The 17,010-nt window shown below is 41.6% G+C and overlaps 1 protein-coding gene across 7 annotated transcripts in view; it reads left to right on the top strand.

Moving 5' to 3' along the window:
* DENND5B (DENN domain containing 5B) overlaps positions 1-17,010 on the top strand; it is a 113,657-nt gene that overhangs the window by 42,027 nt on the left and 54,620 nt on the right. For 4 of the 7 annotated variants that reach the window (XM_057428085.1, XM_057428087.1, XM_057428088.1 and 1 more), the window contains exons 2-3: positions 5,412-5,477; positions 12,518-12,627. In XM_057428085.1, the coding sequence (XP_057284068.1) occupies positions 5,412-5,477; positions 12,518-12,627 (176 nt within the window). The remainder of the gene's footprint in view (positions 1-5,411; positions 5,478-12,517; positions 12,628-17,010) is intronic. The other 3 variants (XM_057428086.1, XM_057428089.1, XM_057428092.1) reach the window with 1 other exon arrangement.

Here is a 17,010-nt window from a genome sequence, read left to right as displayed (position 1 = left end):
TCCAAAATACACTGGAGAGCATATCCAATATAAGCCTTGAAATGGTATTTTTGGGGTAGAAAGGTTAGGACCTCACCTGCAGAATCACCTCCACTTCCAGACATCTGGGGGAACGAATGGGACAGGGGAAGAAAGGGTCTGAGGTCTGAGGTCCAGGGGCATATGCGAGCTGAGCCCTGAGACAATTATTTTTCTGGGCTTCTCAATGGAGATCCACCTTTACAGAGGTGCTTTGGCACCTAATACTCCCCAAGGATTTAAGGCTCTCCTTTTTAGGGAACTGAACTAAATCAAGAGGCGTGGTAGAAACACTGCTATGCTTTGAGGTTTCCATCTGGAATCTATTTTGGATCCAGAAATTAATATTGGTCCAGAGTTTTGAATTTAAATCCTGACACTTTACCATGGCATGGTGATTGAGTCCTGGTTTCAGTTTTCCGTATTTTCAGTAGACTTGGAAACTGGCCACAAAATGGTCAGAAGTGATAAAGCATAAATCTGATTGTTTATGCTTTGTCTGTATTTAACTAGTCATGGTTTACTTAAGGTTTGCTTAAGCATAGAGAATATTTTTCATGTGGTTTAGATGTGCAATTGCTGTGCACTGATGGCTTCTTAATGATCCCTTGTGTAAACTCACTGGCAGCAGCCTGTTCTTCAAACAGTTTCTAAATGCAGGTGGTGTTGATCAAGACATGTAGGTACCTGCAAAGATGTTTGTGGCAGAAGAGGTATTTTAACTGAGTTGTTCCAAGATCTGATCCTCCTTTCAATATGATGGTGTTTTTGCCTCTTAACGCTTTTAGTTGACAAAACTTCATTGTTGTTTTTTGACAAAGCTAATAAGAACTGCATCATACAGTATGTTGTATAAATGTCTTCTGCCTCCAGTGGCCAGTTTGCCCACAGTAGAACCATTTGCAGCAATATGCTGATCTCCAATTATTGTAGTACAGCTGGGCTGAAACAGCTGAGAGCAATCTCCAGATTGAAATGGTTCCTTGGGTAGCTCTTTAGTGGCAGTATCAGTCGTAAATACCAATACTGCTGTGTGGGCAGTGGGTACTTGTCTGCCTGCATCTTCATTCCTGCTCACCACCCTTCTTCATCCGGGAGCTCTGGTAACTGCCAGACTCGCCTGCAGGTTCTTGTGACTTTTCAGCATGCAGAAAGTTTTTGTCCTTTCTTCTTCTGAAAGGATTCAGTTGTTGAAAACTGGCAGAAGATGGGCTCTTGGAGACTGTCATAAGGACAATTCTTTATTGGCAGCAGCTTAAATGGCAGTTTCTCCAAAAACCCAAGACAAAATCAGTTTGTGCTACACAAGGGAGTGTTTCTGCTTTGTGCTGATAAAAGAGCTTTTCTGACTACAAGAAGCAAAGTTCTTTCTTTGCCTGCCCCTTTTCCCATCAAAACCACATATAACTAAGTTTTCATAAAGCTTAGCAGCTGCAGCCTTTGATAAACAAGCATTGCCTTGATGTAACCCTTTGCTTGTAGAGGGTATGCAAAAAAAGTAACTTGGTACAGTGAGGAGCTATTTCAGTGTCCACCCTCTCTAAAACCACCTCTTGCCCCACTGATAACACCAGTTGTTTGAACTTCACGTGTGGGCTGGCTCTTCAAGAAGTGTGAAGACGCTGTCTGTGCTCAGGGTGTTTGAAGTAGCCAACTTCAAGTGCCACTGTTGGGTTGTGTGGATTGTGCTGTTTGAAGAAGAGCCACCTTCTGAAACTGGGGATAGCTTCCTTCTGGTCACCACAGCCTGTGCTCCTGAGGAGGGCCGATTAAAAACCAGTCACAGTCCTTGGGATCCTCCTTGTGGCTCAGCACCGAGGGGACATTGGAAAACAAGGGTTTACCTTAAGCAGAGAAATCTATTGCCCAGTGTGACAGGGATAGGTTCAGGGAGCTGAGGCCTTCAGCTTGTGCAAGATAGGTAAAAAGAAAGCTGCTAAAGAGCAGAACCCTAAATCAGGCACAGCTGACTATTCAAGCTGCAGGATGGGCATTTTTGTGCTCTGTTTATGTCAAAGTTGATTAGTGCTGAAAATGGCTCAGGCCAAATGAAGTTTCTGTCTTTTCTTGTACTGATTTGCAGGCAGAGCTTAATTAGGGTGGCAGAAGGTGTTATCAGTGAGTGTATTCACGCTCTGCTGTGATACAAACACAGCTTTGATGAAACTGCTTCCAACTTCATGTAACAAAACACCTGAAACTTGCCATCCTTGTGTGTCAGGGGAGACTGATATTGGTTCATGATGTTATGTGCATCTATCTTAACACAGCCCCATTTAAAAGATAACTGAATGTGCTATAATTGTGAAAATAAAACCCCAAAGCAAAATTTACTGAAAAATTCCCCTTTCTTTCCTGCATTCTTGCACACAAACCTAAACAGTAATAGTACAGGGATTTTTAGGATGACATGTTCTGGTTGGTTGTGGTTTGTTTTGTTGGGGTTTTTCTTTACTCTTCTCCAGAAATACCAACTCTAATAAAGCGTATCTTGGGACAGGACTGTTGTACTACCTCTCTCCCGGTGGAATAGAGGACAAAACCTGCTTTAAGATGCATTTGAATTGAAAATGTTTGTGAGTGCCTGTTTCCAAAACCAGTGTGAGAATGCAGCATCATGTTTTAACACAGAAATTTGGCACATTTGAATTAGATCCTGCCCTGTAAATGAGTAGAAAACATAAGTATGAAAGGGATCCTGTGCAGAAGGCATGACTGGATACCTCATTCTGTGTTCAGTCTGTGTTCATGCTTTGGCGTCCTGCTGTGTTTAAGAACCTGAGCTGATGTCTTGCTCTTGCTTGAACACTTTTCACGCTGCCAAGTTTAATGTTCCTCTGGGAACTGAGATTTCAAGCCCTTCAGTTCCATGTGGGTATGTACGTTGCTCATTTTCTATGTAACTAACCAAAATGGTGTCAGGCAATCTAAGAAGAATGATGTATGAAACTTAAATGAACTTTTAATTACTGTTTGGACTGTTTTCTCCATTAGGAAAAATGCTCATTTCTTCCATATCAAGTATTCAAAATGAATTTGTGTATAAAGTGCTATAAGAAATAAAGCATTCCACTTCCTGTATATAAACAGGATAGACCAAGGAGCTCTGGGATGTGCTTTCTGTATATCACCTAGTAGTGGTTTAGGAGCTCGTGATTGGAAAGACTGCACGGCAGCATGAACAGAGTAAGTGAATTCCACACATCCTGATTTCTAGAGAAAATAAATTCCCTGTAAGTATAGGTCCAGTTTTATACCTGTTCCACTGTTTCCTGCTGCTAAATTCCAGCCTTTGCAGACAGACTCCAAGGTGATTGTGTAGGATCACTGAACCTCAGATACCTGTTTATTAAACTCCCTCCACCCCACCAGAAATAATCACCCAAACTGATGTAATTTAATTCATGACTTTCAGGATTTGACAAGATTATGATGCAATTTTATGTAAAAGAGATGGTGTAATTCTTACTTGTTTGCTAGTGTAGTGGAGACTCTGTGGTCTGTTGGCAGCTGGGACTTGTGGCTATTTTAAGAGCTGACATTGTTGGTGCTGTATAATGTTACTCTGTAGGCAGATAGTTAAGTATTTAATCAAGGTCAGAAGGAAGGGATCATGGCAAAATAAACTGCTCATGTTAGAGCCTTTTTATTTAGACTTGTGCAATATTCTTTTAGGTGAACAAATATTTTTTAAAGCGTATTTTAAATACTGAGCCTTTCCTAAGCGTAATTCGTTTGTGACAATAGTTGTATTTCATTGCAGTGTATTTGTGTGAAGAATTAGGCTGTACAACAGTGGTCGTGGCTCTGCGTTTATATCACTGGTGTCAATGATCTTCTTTCATTTGACTCCTTGTGGAGAAGTTTTTGCATACCTTCTGTGAATGGTTAGCCATATGATTGATGATGATATATGGTCATAATACTGAAATGGGTAGCAAAAGCAGAACCTGTGCCAGTGCATCTGGTTGTCCATCCCTTCATGAGTTTTTCCATTTTTCCTTTTTGCTCTTCCTATTGCAGAGGTGCTGGCTAAGTCCGTGGAAGCTTGGTACCAAATTCACTTTGAATGATAATGTTGTAAAGGACTTTTGGGGAGACCTGTGAGGGCAGTCTGGCAAAGAGGCTTGTAAGGGCAGTGTAGGTGTGGGCCATTAGCAAGGGGAGTCTTGAGCTTTGACAATTGTTTTGTTTCCTTTAATTTAAATATTTATGCAACTTTGAAGTTCAAACAGCTCCAAAGTAGAATGAAATAGCTTGAGACACTTGGATTGGGAAGACATCATCCTGCACATTGAAATGTGGGTTACCTTCAGGTGTGTCCTGAAGAAATGAGAAAATTATCCTAAAATACAAATTCTCTTCTAAAAATCTGTATTGAAAGCATTCCTGTGCCCTCGAGGACTGCCTTCCCAGGACACAGACTTGGCAGCATTTTCTGGATCCGCTGAACTGGTACTTGGATTAACAGCTGAAGTAGGAGGTCACGGTGGAAATACTCTGAATTTACACCTACAAACTGAATGACCAGACAGCCCAATGGTGTTGCAGCTTCAACATGTGCTTCAGGTTTATAAAAATAGATTTAACTTGAGGAGGATTGTGTAATGCTGCATTGTGGAGTGCAAATGGGATTTGGGGATTATATTTTTTTACAAAGGAATGCCATGGTGTCTGTGAAAGCATTTTTGTTTTCCTGCAGGAGATGAGCAAACCAGTTGGAAGAAAATTCAGACGTGTTAGTAGGACGCTTTTCTGTTAAAAGTGCCTACTGGGTTAGCTTTTACTGGAAGAGATTAAAATTGTTCATCCAGGTTCTAAACAGAGTTTATTTATTCAAATTTTAGTCTAAAAACAGCCTGTTATGAGACAGAAATGATGAATAGGGCTATTAGGTAACTTCAGTAAGCCCTGAAAATGGTATGCAGTGCTGCACTGAAGGTGTAGCAACACAGTTTAACAGTGTGATACTAAAGAAAACTTCTTGTCTTTACACCAAAGTGTTCAACACCAGTTAAAGAGCTGGTGTTTTTTCCCCCTGCATTTCATAGGCTCTGGAATGGCTCAATATATGAACAAAGATGTCTTTCATAATAGGGAAGCTGCATGGAAGCGTGCTGTTTGAAGTAGCAGAATTTAATCTTGTTACTAATTTTGACAAGTATTTCTGCAATGTCTGTCATTGCATTCAACACCTTTGTAGTAATACAATCGTGAAGGGCTTTATTTGTCACATGGGTTTACCCTTTGCCAGTAGTGGGGGGGAAGAGAGGTTGCAAAGGGGGAGTGTTTTATGTCTGCTTCACATTTCTTCCCTTCCCCAGTACATTTGTGTATCTTTTCATTTTGTTCATACTTGCTTTTTTTTTATCTCTGTTTCTTATGTTGTGTAGTCTTGTACAAATGGCTAGAAGCAGAACTCCATGGCAAGAGCTCAGATACTGCAGACAAAACCTCAGGTAAAGAGGGATTAAGGACAAAACAATCACCAGGCCTTCTCTATCTCTTTGTTTTCTGTCTTCCAACTCCCCTTGAATCAAATTAAGGATCAGAGTTCAAAACTGAAACCAAAACTCATGGACTTTTTCATTCTTTTACCTAATTTAAATCAGTATCTGGTAATTTTTTTCTGTTTCTTGAAGCTGTCTTGGCAGATGTGCTTCCCCTTTCCAACAAAATGCCACTAGTGGTGTCGGGTGTATTGGTGGCTATACGATATGCTGGATTTTTGTGTGCTTGATAAAGACTGAACAATACCTTGTGTGAGGCTGTATTAAAGGATACTTACCCAGCAATCCTACTAAGCTTAGTTATGCGCATTTGTGAACAAAGAGTACTGGAAGGTCCAGCTTCACCAATTTCTGCTACAAAAACTCAAAGGCTCCTGACACCTCAAGGAAGCATGTTTTGCAGTCTAGGCTTAAATAGCAATGTTAGTGGGGTCCACACAGACATACACCAAGAAAAAGCCAAATCATTTAGATGTATTGATAGGGTACACAACCACTATGGCTTCCTGCTTAAATATGATCCATCAGTTCCTTTACATATTGACATGCAAGAGGTAGGTTAGACCCTGCTCCCTCCCTAACCCCTGCAAAAGCTGCCACGATCTTACAGACAAATCGGATCTTTAAATTTTGGAATGAAAACTGTCTGCCTTGTCCCAGTCCTGTCTTCCATATAATTTTTCTCCTTTGCTCTAAGGTTATGAGAATATGTGGCCACAAACACTACCTTTGGGTTAATACTACTATGAGTTAATACATGGCCACAAATACTACCTTGAACTCCAACTAGCCTGCCATTGCCACCTTGGTGTCCTGGTGAAGCCCAGAAGAAAAGCAGCAGAGAACACTTTCTGTACTACTTAAACTAGCCAGTTCCTGAACCTGACAATTAACAGCTTAGTCGTTCCCCAGCCAAGCCCTGTTATTCCTGTTCCCACTCAAACATTGTATATTGATTCTAATGCAGGGTCATGCATGCAGTTATCCCATAAGCTTAAGGAAGTGCAGTCTGCAGGGAAAGAACATAGCTGGATGTGCTGAACACTTTTAATTAGAAATAGCTATCAAAGAGGCTGTCACCATGAGGTGCATAATTGTGCTCCCAGTACGCTCCTCTAAAGGAACAAAAGATATTTTTACTCCTGTAGTCACAAGCATTCCTCTCCACGTTCCAGAGCTTGGAAGGAGCAACAGATAGCTCACATTCCCTGGACCAGAGGGTATGGCTATGGGTGGAGGATGCCTCTGCCTATTTGGAAAGTATGTTTGTATGCCTCTGTAGCTGTGATAATTAGTTAAAATTTAAATATGATCACCCACATGAAAGCCATAGTGACTGACAACCTCACAACTGTAGCTGCATTTCCCTGGTAATTGTATCCTTCATCCGAAACATGGATCAGGCTTGTTTTTCTAATTTTGAGAAATCTTTTCATTTTGAAATGAAATTAGCACAGTTTTCTTGATCTAGCATCCATCCCCATTTGCTTTTCATCTGAAACTAAATCTCCCTTTAAAAATGAGTGCTTTCAAAGGGAAGGCAGAAGTTGTTTCAAAGCTCTGTTACATAGGCTGTAGTACCCAGCTGAAATGGAACTTGAGTCTGACACTTTCTATGCAATTTTGAAAAGTACTTGAACGACTTTTTATTTTTAATATTCTGAAAGTGAAAGGATTCCATTCAAAGTTTTTTATTTGCCTTTGAGAGCCATCTTCCACAATGAGACATGCTGTTTGTATGAAGGGTGGCCATGCATCAAGTACCGTGTTTCTGTCTGTATTCATAGTACTCTTATCTGGCCATGAATATTTTAGAATACGGATTCAATTTGTGTTTGATACTTGCTTCATTTTTAATGTGCCTTGCTAGTCCTGTTTGGGAAGTTAGCAGGAAAGCACTTAAAAGCACATAGTAGATTTAATGGAAATTCGCTGTTTGCCTAGAATAACAGCTAAATAAATGTTTCTTGCCACATGTGACTCAGCAGTTCACAGCTACCAAGGCTGAGAGCTGATAATATCAGGTACCCTTCAGTCCAGATCCCTTCCCTCATGTTTGCCAAGAAGTTTTTGCTTCCTGTGATTCTCTTCCAGCTGCTTGTCAGTGTGGAGCTGGCTGTCACAGTCCGTATCTCTCATCTCATGGTGAGAGTTGGGCTGTTTCCTGCTAGTTTGGCCAAACGATGGCACTTCACCCTGACATGCAGGCTGCTTTCTGTCATACCCTTTTACTTTTTCTTTCCTAAATTATGGATATCCTCTAAAAGCTTGCCCTGCCTGGCTGCCCAGGAGGCAACTTTGTATGTAGGGTGCCATGTTGCGTCCTTTCAAGCTAATGACCAATTGATCCACTCCAGTGTGCTTTCTTGGCTCTTCTCTTTTGTTTCATGATCACTGATTGAGAAAATTATATTTTCTGTGTGTGTGTGTGTTTTAATTTATATACTTTTAAAAACCACTGGCATAGTAAAATGCAGACCCTGCAGAGACTCTGCAAAGGTGAGTTCTTTGTGCCATTTACTTTTCTGGATAAAATGTATCCATGTTGTCAGCCTACAAGGGCATTTTTACTGCTGGTTTTGGGAAGCTGGGTTTCTTAAAGCAGTGCTAGTGCTTCATTAACAAAAGGTTTTAGCCACGTCTGTTGTCGAAACAACTGGATGGGTATTTTCAGCAGCATACAAATTATTGGTTATTTCCAAAAGCCAACTGAAAGCCTCAATTTTTCATGATTACAGTGGATTATTAGCAAATACTCCTTGTTCTCCTCCACTGGTTCCAGCTGCTGCCAGAGTATTGCCTGTCAAAATGGAGGGAAAATGTGAGAGGAAGGATATTCAATAACAAGAACTGCAAGAAATCAAGGCCTTCCCTGCTCTTACATCTCCAGAGATGGAGATTTTGGTGTAACTTGGAAATAAATACAACTTTCTCTACCGGATAAAGTTGTTAAGGGTTAATTAGTAATTGAGCCACCAAACTAGGGGGGATAGTTTCCCATGGAGAAGCCTTCCAGGACCACTTCCCTAACATCTCTGAGCACTCTGACGTGCTTCCAGAGTCTGCCGGTGCCACTTTAATGCCAGAGGACACGTTAAGGCAAGACAGCAGCTAGCACCGTGCAGCATCTGCCCTCTCTGCTCCACCACGAGCTTAAGCTGTGCTACCAGAACAGATAGGTAACACTGTCTGCACATACACCTCCACCTCTGGGTGCTTGTGGAAGCTATTTAGGAGAAAGCAGGTTTACTCTCCTACTCGATCTAAGCACACGCAGCCACATTCCCTGAAATGCTGCATCTTAGGTGTGCTGAAGGCAGGGCTCTCTTGAGCACACCCAGAGCACAGGGCAAAGCCTCCCTCAGTTTCTGTGGTGCCTGTAAGTGAGCACAGGCATTGTAAACAGTAAACGACGTGATTAATGCGCATTGCTGCTGCAGTCCCTATTACAGTTATGTTCTAATGCCAAGGTGATTAATCATTTAGTTGTTGACTGTCATCACTGGGAGCTATTTTTCAAGAGGAAGGTGTTTTTACAACACCCATACGATATAGGTCAAAAACTGGCCCCCACAGCACCTGTGAAGGGCTCAACCAGTGAACTGCAGCAGTGTTGAGTGCCTCTGAACCACACAAATTACCCAATCAGCATCCACCAGGTTACAGTAATGGTTTGTCACGATAAAGGAAACCTTTAAAGAAATTTGGACTCCAGCAATTACTTGCTGTTAGCGGTGGAGAACTTAATGAAGTCATCCAGATGCTCTTCGAACATTTAATAGAAACATCCAAACAAATTTAGCATCAAATACCTGCCTTTCTGCTGATTCACAGCTGTAAGGTAAACTCTGTCAGATGTGAGAAAGATTGAAGATCTAATTAGGAAGTAACCTCATGCATATTTATTTGATTATGCAAGCCCATTAATTACTGTTTGATAGTAAGAATTAAAGATGTTGCCAGGTATGTTTAAGTGTATACCTGGAGAGAGAATTTTTGCTGGCTTTGCTTGTTGGGATTTTTATTTTGTGGTGGATGACATTATATCTTTGTCTCTAATGCCTCCACACAGAACATCTGGACCAAAATAAGAGGTTGCTCTGCTGTCATGTTCTGCCAGAGTAATGACCTTTGGTGTTGTGTACTTCAGTCTGAGCTTTGTAATGGAGCGTGGAGAAGGTGTTTGTGGAGCTTGTGCTCTGGACTGCCATAGCAGCTAATAGCAAGTCTGGTCCAGCCTGGCAGATGTTATCAGCTAAACCCTGTCATGTCTTTTAATTTGGTCCAGGTTAGCTGATACCTCCAGTTTTCTTTATTTCTGTGATGCATAAGCTTTCGCTGGATTCCTGGTTTGCCTTGAGCAATTCCAGAAGCAGGCTGGATTCCACTGTGAAAGCTCCTCACATAGAATCACAGAATCACTTAGGTTGGAAAAGACCTTTAAAATCACTGAATCCAACTGTTAACCTAACACTGCCAAGTCCACCACTAAACCATGTCCCTGTGTGCCACATCTACACATCTTTTAAATACTTCCAGGGATGGTGACTCAACCACTTCCCTGGGCAGTCTGTTCAAGTGCTAGACAACCCTTTTGGTGAAGAAATGTTTCCTAAAATTCAATCTAAACCTCCACTGGCACAACTTGAGATCATTTCTTCTTGTCCTGTCTCTTCTTACTTCAGAGAAGAGACTAATACCCACCTTGCTACAACCTCCTTTCAGGCAGTAAGGTCTCCCCTGAGCCTCCTTTTCTCCAGGCTAAACACTTGCAATTCTCTTAGGTGCTCCTCATTTTACCATTTCCATTTATTCCTGCCCAGGAAATACGGGTGCAGCATTGCATCATCTCGGACTTTTTCTCCTACCAAGCAGAGAATATTCTTGCAGAAGCTTATTTACTTTTCTCCCCCATGGTTACACACTAAAATCGAGCAAGACTGACGTAGTGCTACAAAAAACTAATGCTGCAATGTGTCTGAATCCTGTGTTAAAAATGAGCTGTTGTATAAGAATACTTGTATGTTTAAAATCTCAGTGATGCCTTGGAAAGGAAAAGATTTAAAACCCTTTCTCTGAATTAATTTGAGAGTGAGTGCTGTTTGAAGGGCTGTTTACCTCTTCTCCACCTGGCTCATGAGCTCACTCAGTGCAGCAGCTCATACAGCAGGGAGACGTGCAGTCCCAGCACAGCTGAGTCATTCATCTCGAGGAATTTCTGCCTGCCTACGCAAGCCCTCGTGGAGGGGAGCTCCAGCACAAGCCTCTGCTAACCCTTCCTAGCCAAGCGGGTGGCTGGTATTGCTGTAAGGAATGCCTGACCTTCACCGCCTCTGCCTCCACCTGCCTCTTGTGCAGTCACTGCTGTGATGGCCCTGGCACTGCAGCCCCTGAGGGACAGCACAGGTTCTGCCCTCTACATTGAACATGTGTTAAGGGATTCCTACAACGAATGGTTTTCATCCCTCCTAAAACTTGGCCTAGTTAATTTTTGCCTTGTGAGCAGCCACTGTGTTTTTCTGTTACCTTTTGTTCCCCACAGTTATCTGCAGATCCTAAGTTCTGCCAGGCAAAGACTGAAGCTCTGCTTTCAGGTATCATTTTGTACAGAAATTTCCTTGTATTAATTCACTCTGAGCCAGACTGCACTTCACAAGGAGCAAAGGGCATGTGCCAAATGGCCTGTGGCCTCAGAAACCTTCGGGTAGCTGCTGAGCTGTGAATCTTGCAACATCACTCAGAGGCTGCTTGCTGCACAAAGGTTGAGTTGACATACGCAATTCAGCAAGCACAAATTGCACTCCTGCAGGCCATGTTACCTTCAGAGGGGGGTTAGTGAGGTTGGTGGCTTGCAGTTTAGCTTTTCTGCAGGAATATTGCCTTTGGAGCTTGCCAAGTGATTATGTTTTCATTCAAAATAACCTCTCATTAAAAACCTTTAATTCATTCATTAATGAAATACATAATGAAATACAGAGGGGTTTTTGTTTGTTTGTTTTTAAGAAAGGAAATCCAATTCTATTTCAGTAACATTTTTTAAAGTATCTTGGTAACATTAAGGCGTTCCAAAAGGAGCCTTTGATTTCAAAGCATGATTTCATGGAAAACACTTCACATTGTGAACTTAAGGCTTTCATCCCATTCGTTTCTCTCAGGTGAGAAAGGAACTGAACAGGAAAGATCCACCTGTAGTCTTTAAAGCAAGGAACCTGAAATTAGTAACCTGAGATACCTGAGAAAAGTGTAGTAGATGGTAATACAATTAATAGATTTTTAAGAACTTCTTGTTTTGATTACTGTGTTGCATGCTGTAGGCTATCCAGTGGTGGAAACTCCATTAACAATATCCCTGTGAAATACATTATTTGTATGCTGATAACTGGATGCATTTCTGCTTGAAGTCTAATTTCAATCTTCTTTGCACTTGCTGGATTCTTTGTGTGAAAAAGTCTGTCCTTGAAATTTGATGTAGAAAAAAGAAATGTTTAATCTTCACCCAGGACTTGGGATATAAAAAAGATCTATAATGATTCCTTGAATAATTTATAGAGCTGAGAGGTGCTCATACCTTTTATTGACCCCAAGACAGTTTCTAACAAACTTGAGGGAAGTGCCTCTTCTAGCGTGTAGGTAAAGCTATCGCTAGGTATTCAAGCTACAGGGGAAGGTGAAGAATTCAGTTAGATATGGGGTCTTCTTCAAGAAAACTCCAGCAGTAATTTTTCTCTTAACAGTAAGTTTCCATGCCATAAATACTAAGCTGGAAGCTGTTCTGTAACTGTAGTAAGATTTTGTGGGAAGGTCAGACTGAAAGCGCATCTTTTCTCTGTTCTCTTTTACAAGAAGTAGTGCATCTGTTGGGAGAGAAAATGCCCATCAGATTTCACAAAAAAAACCCATCCCAACCACGAAGTGAAAGCAGCTGCCCCGGCCCGCTCTCTCTGAAGCCTTACTGCTGTGACAAATCATTCTTTCTTCCTTTGTTGCAGGAGAGAATTTCGACCAGAGTCCCTTAAGAAGAACCTTCAAGTCCAAAGTTTTGGCCCATTATCCTCAGAACATTGAGTGGAACCCCTTTGACCAGGATGCTGTCAATATGGTAGGTAGAGAAACTCTCTTCTTAAGGTGTTTCCTGACAACTTCAACACTCGAGTGGTTCCTGGGTTGTTTGCAACCAGTCCTTGTGATGTGATGAGCAAGGTGTTTCTGCTGGGACTAAGAGCACGCACTAGGCATGCTGGTTGAAAAGCTGTTGTGGAAGAGGTAATATGAAAATACAGAATACTTTCAGGCACAGCAAATGTAAAATGCTGCATTTCTCTCTTCAATTCAAGTTTCATACTGTGTGATGAAGCAGTTCTAGCCACCATCTCAATGACTGGGTGAGAAGAGATGTAGTCACCAGGATACGTATCTGTGGGTGAGAAGGAGACTAACCAAGGAATTTTTACGATACTAATACCCATGTGAAATTTTTGAGTACACAAATCTTGATGCTGTGTACAGCAAGGGAAAGAGGAATCTTTATGCAGAAGCTGGAACTTACCAAAACCCCAGCTTTTGTTGGGTAGCTGGTTTTAATGGCATCTCTGCACCAATACAACTTCTGTACATGTCTTTCCTCTTGGCTAAATTTGATGTATCTGTGTGGCTAAGTCACATGAATAGGGGAGAGAGGAGTAGGGACAGTGGCAGCTGAAAGAACGATGATCCACTGGACTACATCCTAGCTACTTCTCAACAGAATGAACCTCATTGTACAGTGAAGGTGTGAAGTCCAGAGAATCTCCTGGCCCTCACCCAGGAGATAGAGGGACAGGGATCACATAAAACCCACAATAAAATGGCTTTTGCAATGCAAAATGCTTTTGGAACTTCTCTGCAATCATTAAGGTGTAGAAATCTGAAGTTAATTTCAATTTCCACTGATTGACAGCTGGGGATTTCTGTCCTCTGCTTCCAAATGTGCACTGATGGAGATGGTGAGGTATTTGAGCAGGTCTCCACATCACTTTTCTTAAACAGAAAGCATGAAGGACTCAAAATGATGCTTCATCAGCACAGTTCAGATGGTAATAGCTACTAAGGCTATTTGTGCCTTTTAATTCTGCCTTTGAATTGGGAGTGTTCGGAGGAGAAGTGATGTGAGGGGTGTGCAGCAGGAATATGGCAGCAAGAGGTAATAGCTGGAATTGCTGCATTATTTGTCTCTTACGTTACAGATGAAAATGTCTAGTATTCATGAAGTGTGATCATATTATTGGACAAAAATGGAATACTAAAATCAGCAGGAAACCTATTAAAATAAAATAATTGAACTGAGCTGCATTCAGCTGAAATCAAATAGCTGAAGAACATGTCTTTCATTTGCAGTGTGTCTTGGAGGGAAAAAAAAAAAGCAGTTACTAACAGCAGCAGTATTTAATGGTCTTTTAAATCATCTTTTGGAAAACTGCTTTATTGTTTTGATCTGAAACATCATTTAAAGTAATATCCACCTCCACAAAATCCCTTGAGGCAATTATTGGCCTTTCTGATCTTACCTTGCTGCATTAGTTCTGCCTATGTGTTTGCTTTATGTGAGCTTCCAGAAGCAATTTTCCTCAAAGAAGAAAATGCATAAATCCTTGAAGGTTAACTTGTGAGAATTCTGGCCTTGCTGAATGCCTAAGGAATTTCAGTTGCCTTCTGAAGCCATCCTGTCACTTTAAAAATAATCCTTGAAGTCCCAAGAAATCACACTGACTACAAGTCATGTTTTCTCTCCCTTTCAAAGTATATATCAAAGTACAGAGTTCTCTTTAATAGGGAAGTATTTCTTTCCACCCCACACTGCTTTTTGTGATTATCCCTGCCTAATGTCACGTACTGTCTTCTGTAGCCACTCTGAAGTAATGTGTTGTACCAAACTTAAGTTCTCAGGAGAGAGCAAAGTGAATTTTTTAGGAAATAAACCTCCTATTTTAGCTGTATGGTTTGTCAAGGTATATAAATCTCTGACTGTATTTCTGAAGTCCGAGGAAGCATTTTCTGTTTAACATCTCATGTACTGAAATAAAAGAATTAAAGGTTCCTTGGTGTAATTTGAAAGAGCAGGCTTACAGACGAAAGCATCTTTCACTCCACCCTCTCACCCATGGTGCAGTTTGGGTATGGAGCTGGCTGCTGTGGCGTATTGTAAACATGAAAAATATACAGGGACTTAAAAAGTGAAATAGAGGATCTAATAGAGAAGAGGTGAACCAATGCTACTGGGCAGTGGGTCCAGAGGGAGCCTTTGGTTCAGAAATATCTGCAATGGATGATGGCTGGGAGGAGGAAGGAGGGAGGGATTACAGTTTGTGTTTCTCCTGACTCTACATTTAGGGAAAGGGCATCTCCTACTCATCACTTCTAAAAATGGGATATGGGTTAACTGGTATCTTTTTGTCTGACTTTGTGAAGCTTCCTTTTGTTTTTGCAGACCCATCTTGAGTATAAGCCTTATTGCAAGTATGATTTATTCCACCTTTTTCTGCTGATGGATATGTTTAAATATAAATAGTAAAATGCTCTGAGAACCAAAATCCTTTCCTTTAATCAGTAATCTTGGATAGTTTTCTGTCATTATACAAAGGTGCAATAAAGGTGGGTGACTTTCTGTGACTGCCTTCTCAGTCAACTTCACCAGCAGGCAAAGCTTTTCAACCCTCTTAGCGTGCCCCATGCCTGCTCTTCCCCAACACTGTCCAGTGGCACATGTGACAGAGACGAGATGAGAAGTGATTGATGTCCAGGGCACTAAGATGAAAGTTTTCATGCGTTAACTGCGAATTTGAAGCTTTCTGTATTGCTGGAAAGAGAGCACAGGGCCTTGCTTTTGATCTTAGCTTCTTAAGTGACTCTTGGTCATTCTTCCCTTCCCATCTTCTTTCTTTCTTTGCCTTTCCCTTTGTCCTCCTGTAGGTCTAACAACAGCCTGTGCCAGGGTTTGCAGCAGGGTGTTAAAATGTTGATAGTCTGTATATGCGGCGCTGTGGCTGAAATGTAATAGGTGGGTGTCCCTTTGTGTGTGTATGCACAGTGTATAAAGCACAAAGGAATAATAATTAAGACTTGGAGGAAATTTATTTAAAACAGCTTTCTGAAACACTCTCAGCAGGTCTGATTTTCCCTGATGCCTGTCTGTTCTTGATTGTATCATTATGTACAATTCCCTTATCCGGGTATTTTTCTGTAAAAAAAGGAAAGACAGTCTTTGATAGCGTTGAGATTAAAACCTGTGATTTCAGTCTGATTGGATTTGATAAAGCTATAGCTGCAGTTAAATGCCTACATTCTAGAAATATATTTTTGTTAAACAAGCTTGCCAAAAAAAGAGATTTAAATATTTTCTTATGCAGAATAAATTAAAATAAAGTCTGAAACAAGGATTTTTTACTACTTCTTTATTTGAGAAGTCTTAACCATGGCACTGCTGTTAATGCCTCAATAAAAACAATAAACCTTTTCAATGAAAATGTGGCTGCTCTTCAGAAATGGTTCATAGAATCATAGAATAGTTATGGTTGGAAAGGACCTTAAGATCATCAAGTTCCAACCCCCCTGCCATGGGCAGGGACATCTCACACTAAACCATATCACCCAAGACTTCATCCAACCTGGCCTTGAACACTGCCAGGGATGGAGAATTCACAACCTCCCTGGGCAATCCATTCCAGTGCCTCACCACCCTAACAAAAAAAAATTTCTTCCTTATATCCAATCTAAACTTCCCTGTTTAAGTTTTAACCCGTTACCCCTTGTCCTAGCGCTACAGTCCCTGATGAAGAGTCCCTCTCCAGCATCCCTATAGCCCCCCTTCAGATACTGGAAGGCTGCTAGGAGGTCTCCACGGAGCCTTCTCTTCTCCAGGCTGAGCAGCCCCAACTTTCTCAGCCTGTCTTCATACAGGAGGTGCTCCAGTCCCCTGATCATCCTCGCGGCCCTCCTCTGGACTTGTTCCAACAGTTCCATGTCCTTTTTATGTTAAGGACACCAGAACTGCACACAATACTCCAGGTGAGGTCTCAGAGAGCAGAGCAGAGGGGCAGGATCACCTCCTTCAACCTGCTGGTCACGCTCCTTTTGATGCAGCACAGGATACGGTTGGCTTTCTGGGCTGCGAGCACACACTAAAGCCGACTCATGCTCAGGTTCTCATTGACCAACAGCCCCAAGTCCTTCTCTGCAGGGCTGCTCTGAATCTCTTCTCTGCCCAACCTGTAGCTGTGCCTGGGATTGCTCCGACCCAGGTGTAGGACCTTGCACTTGGCATGGTTAAACTTCACAAGGTTGGCATCAGCCCACCTCACAAGCGTGTCAAGGTCCCTCTGGATGGCATTCCTTCCCTCCAGCGACTCAACTGAACCACACAGCTTGGTGCACAGCTGCAATTCCATGCTATATGTAAGCAAAGACCATCAACTGAATTAAATTCTACCAACTCCAAGCTACTTATTTC

Source organism: Pezoporus wallicus, unplaced genomic scaffold (genome assembly GCF_028554395.1).
Source record: "Pezoporus wallicus isolate ANWC-B61680 ecotype Strahan unplaced genomic scaffold, APGP_CSIRO_Pwel_v1 contig_2908, whole genome shotgun sequence".
Taxonomy (NCBI): Eukaryota; Metazoa; Chordata; class Aves; order Psittaciformes; family Psittacidae; genus Pezoporus; species Pezoporus wallicus.
Note: the sequence above shows the minus strand (reverse complement) of the source record. Positions and strands in the feature narration are given on the sequence as shown.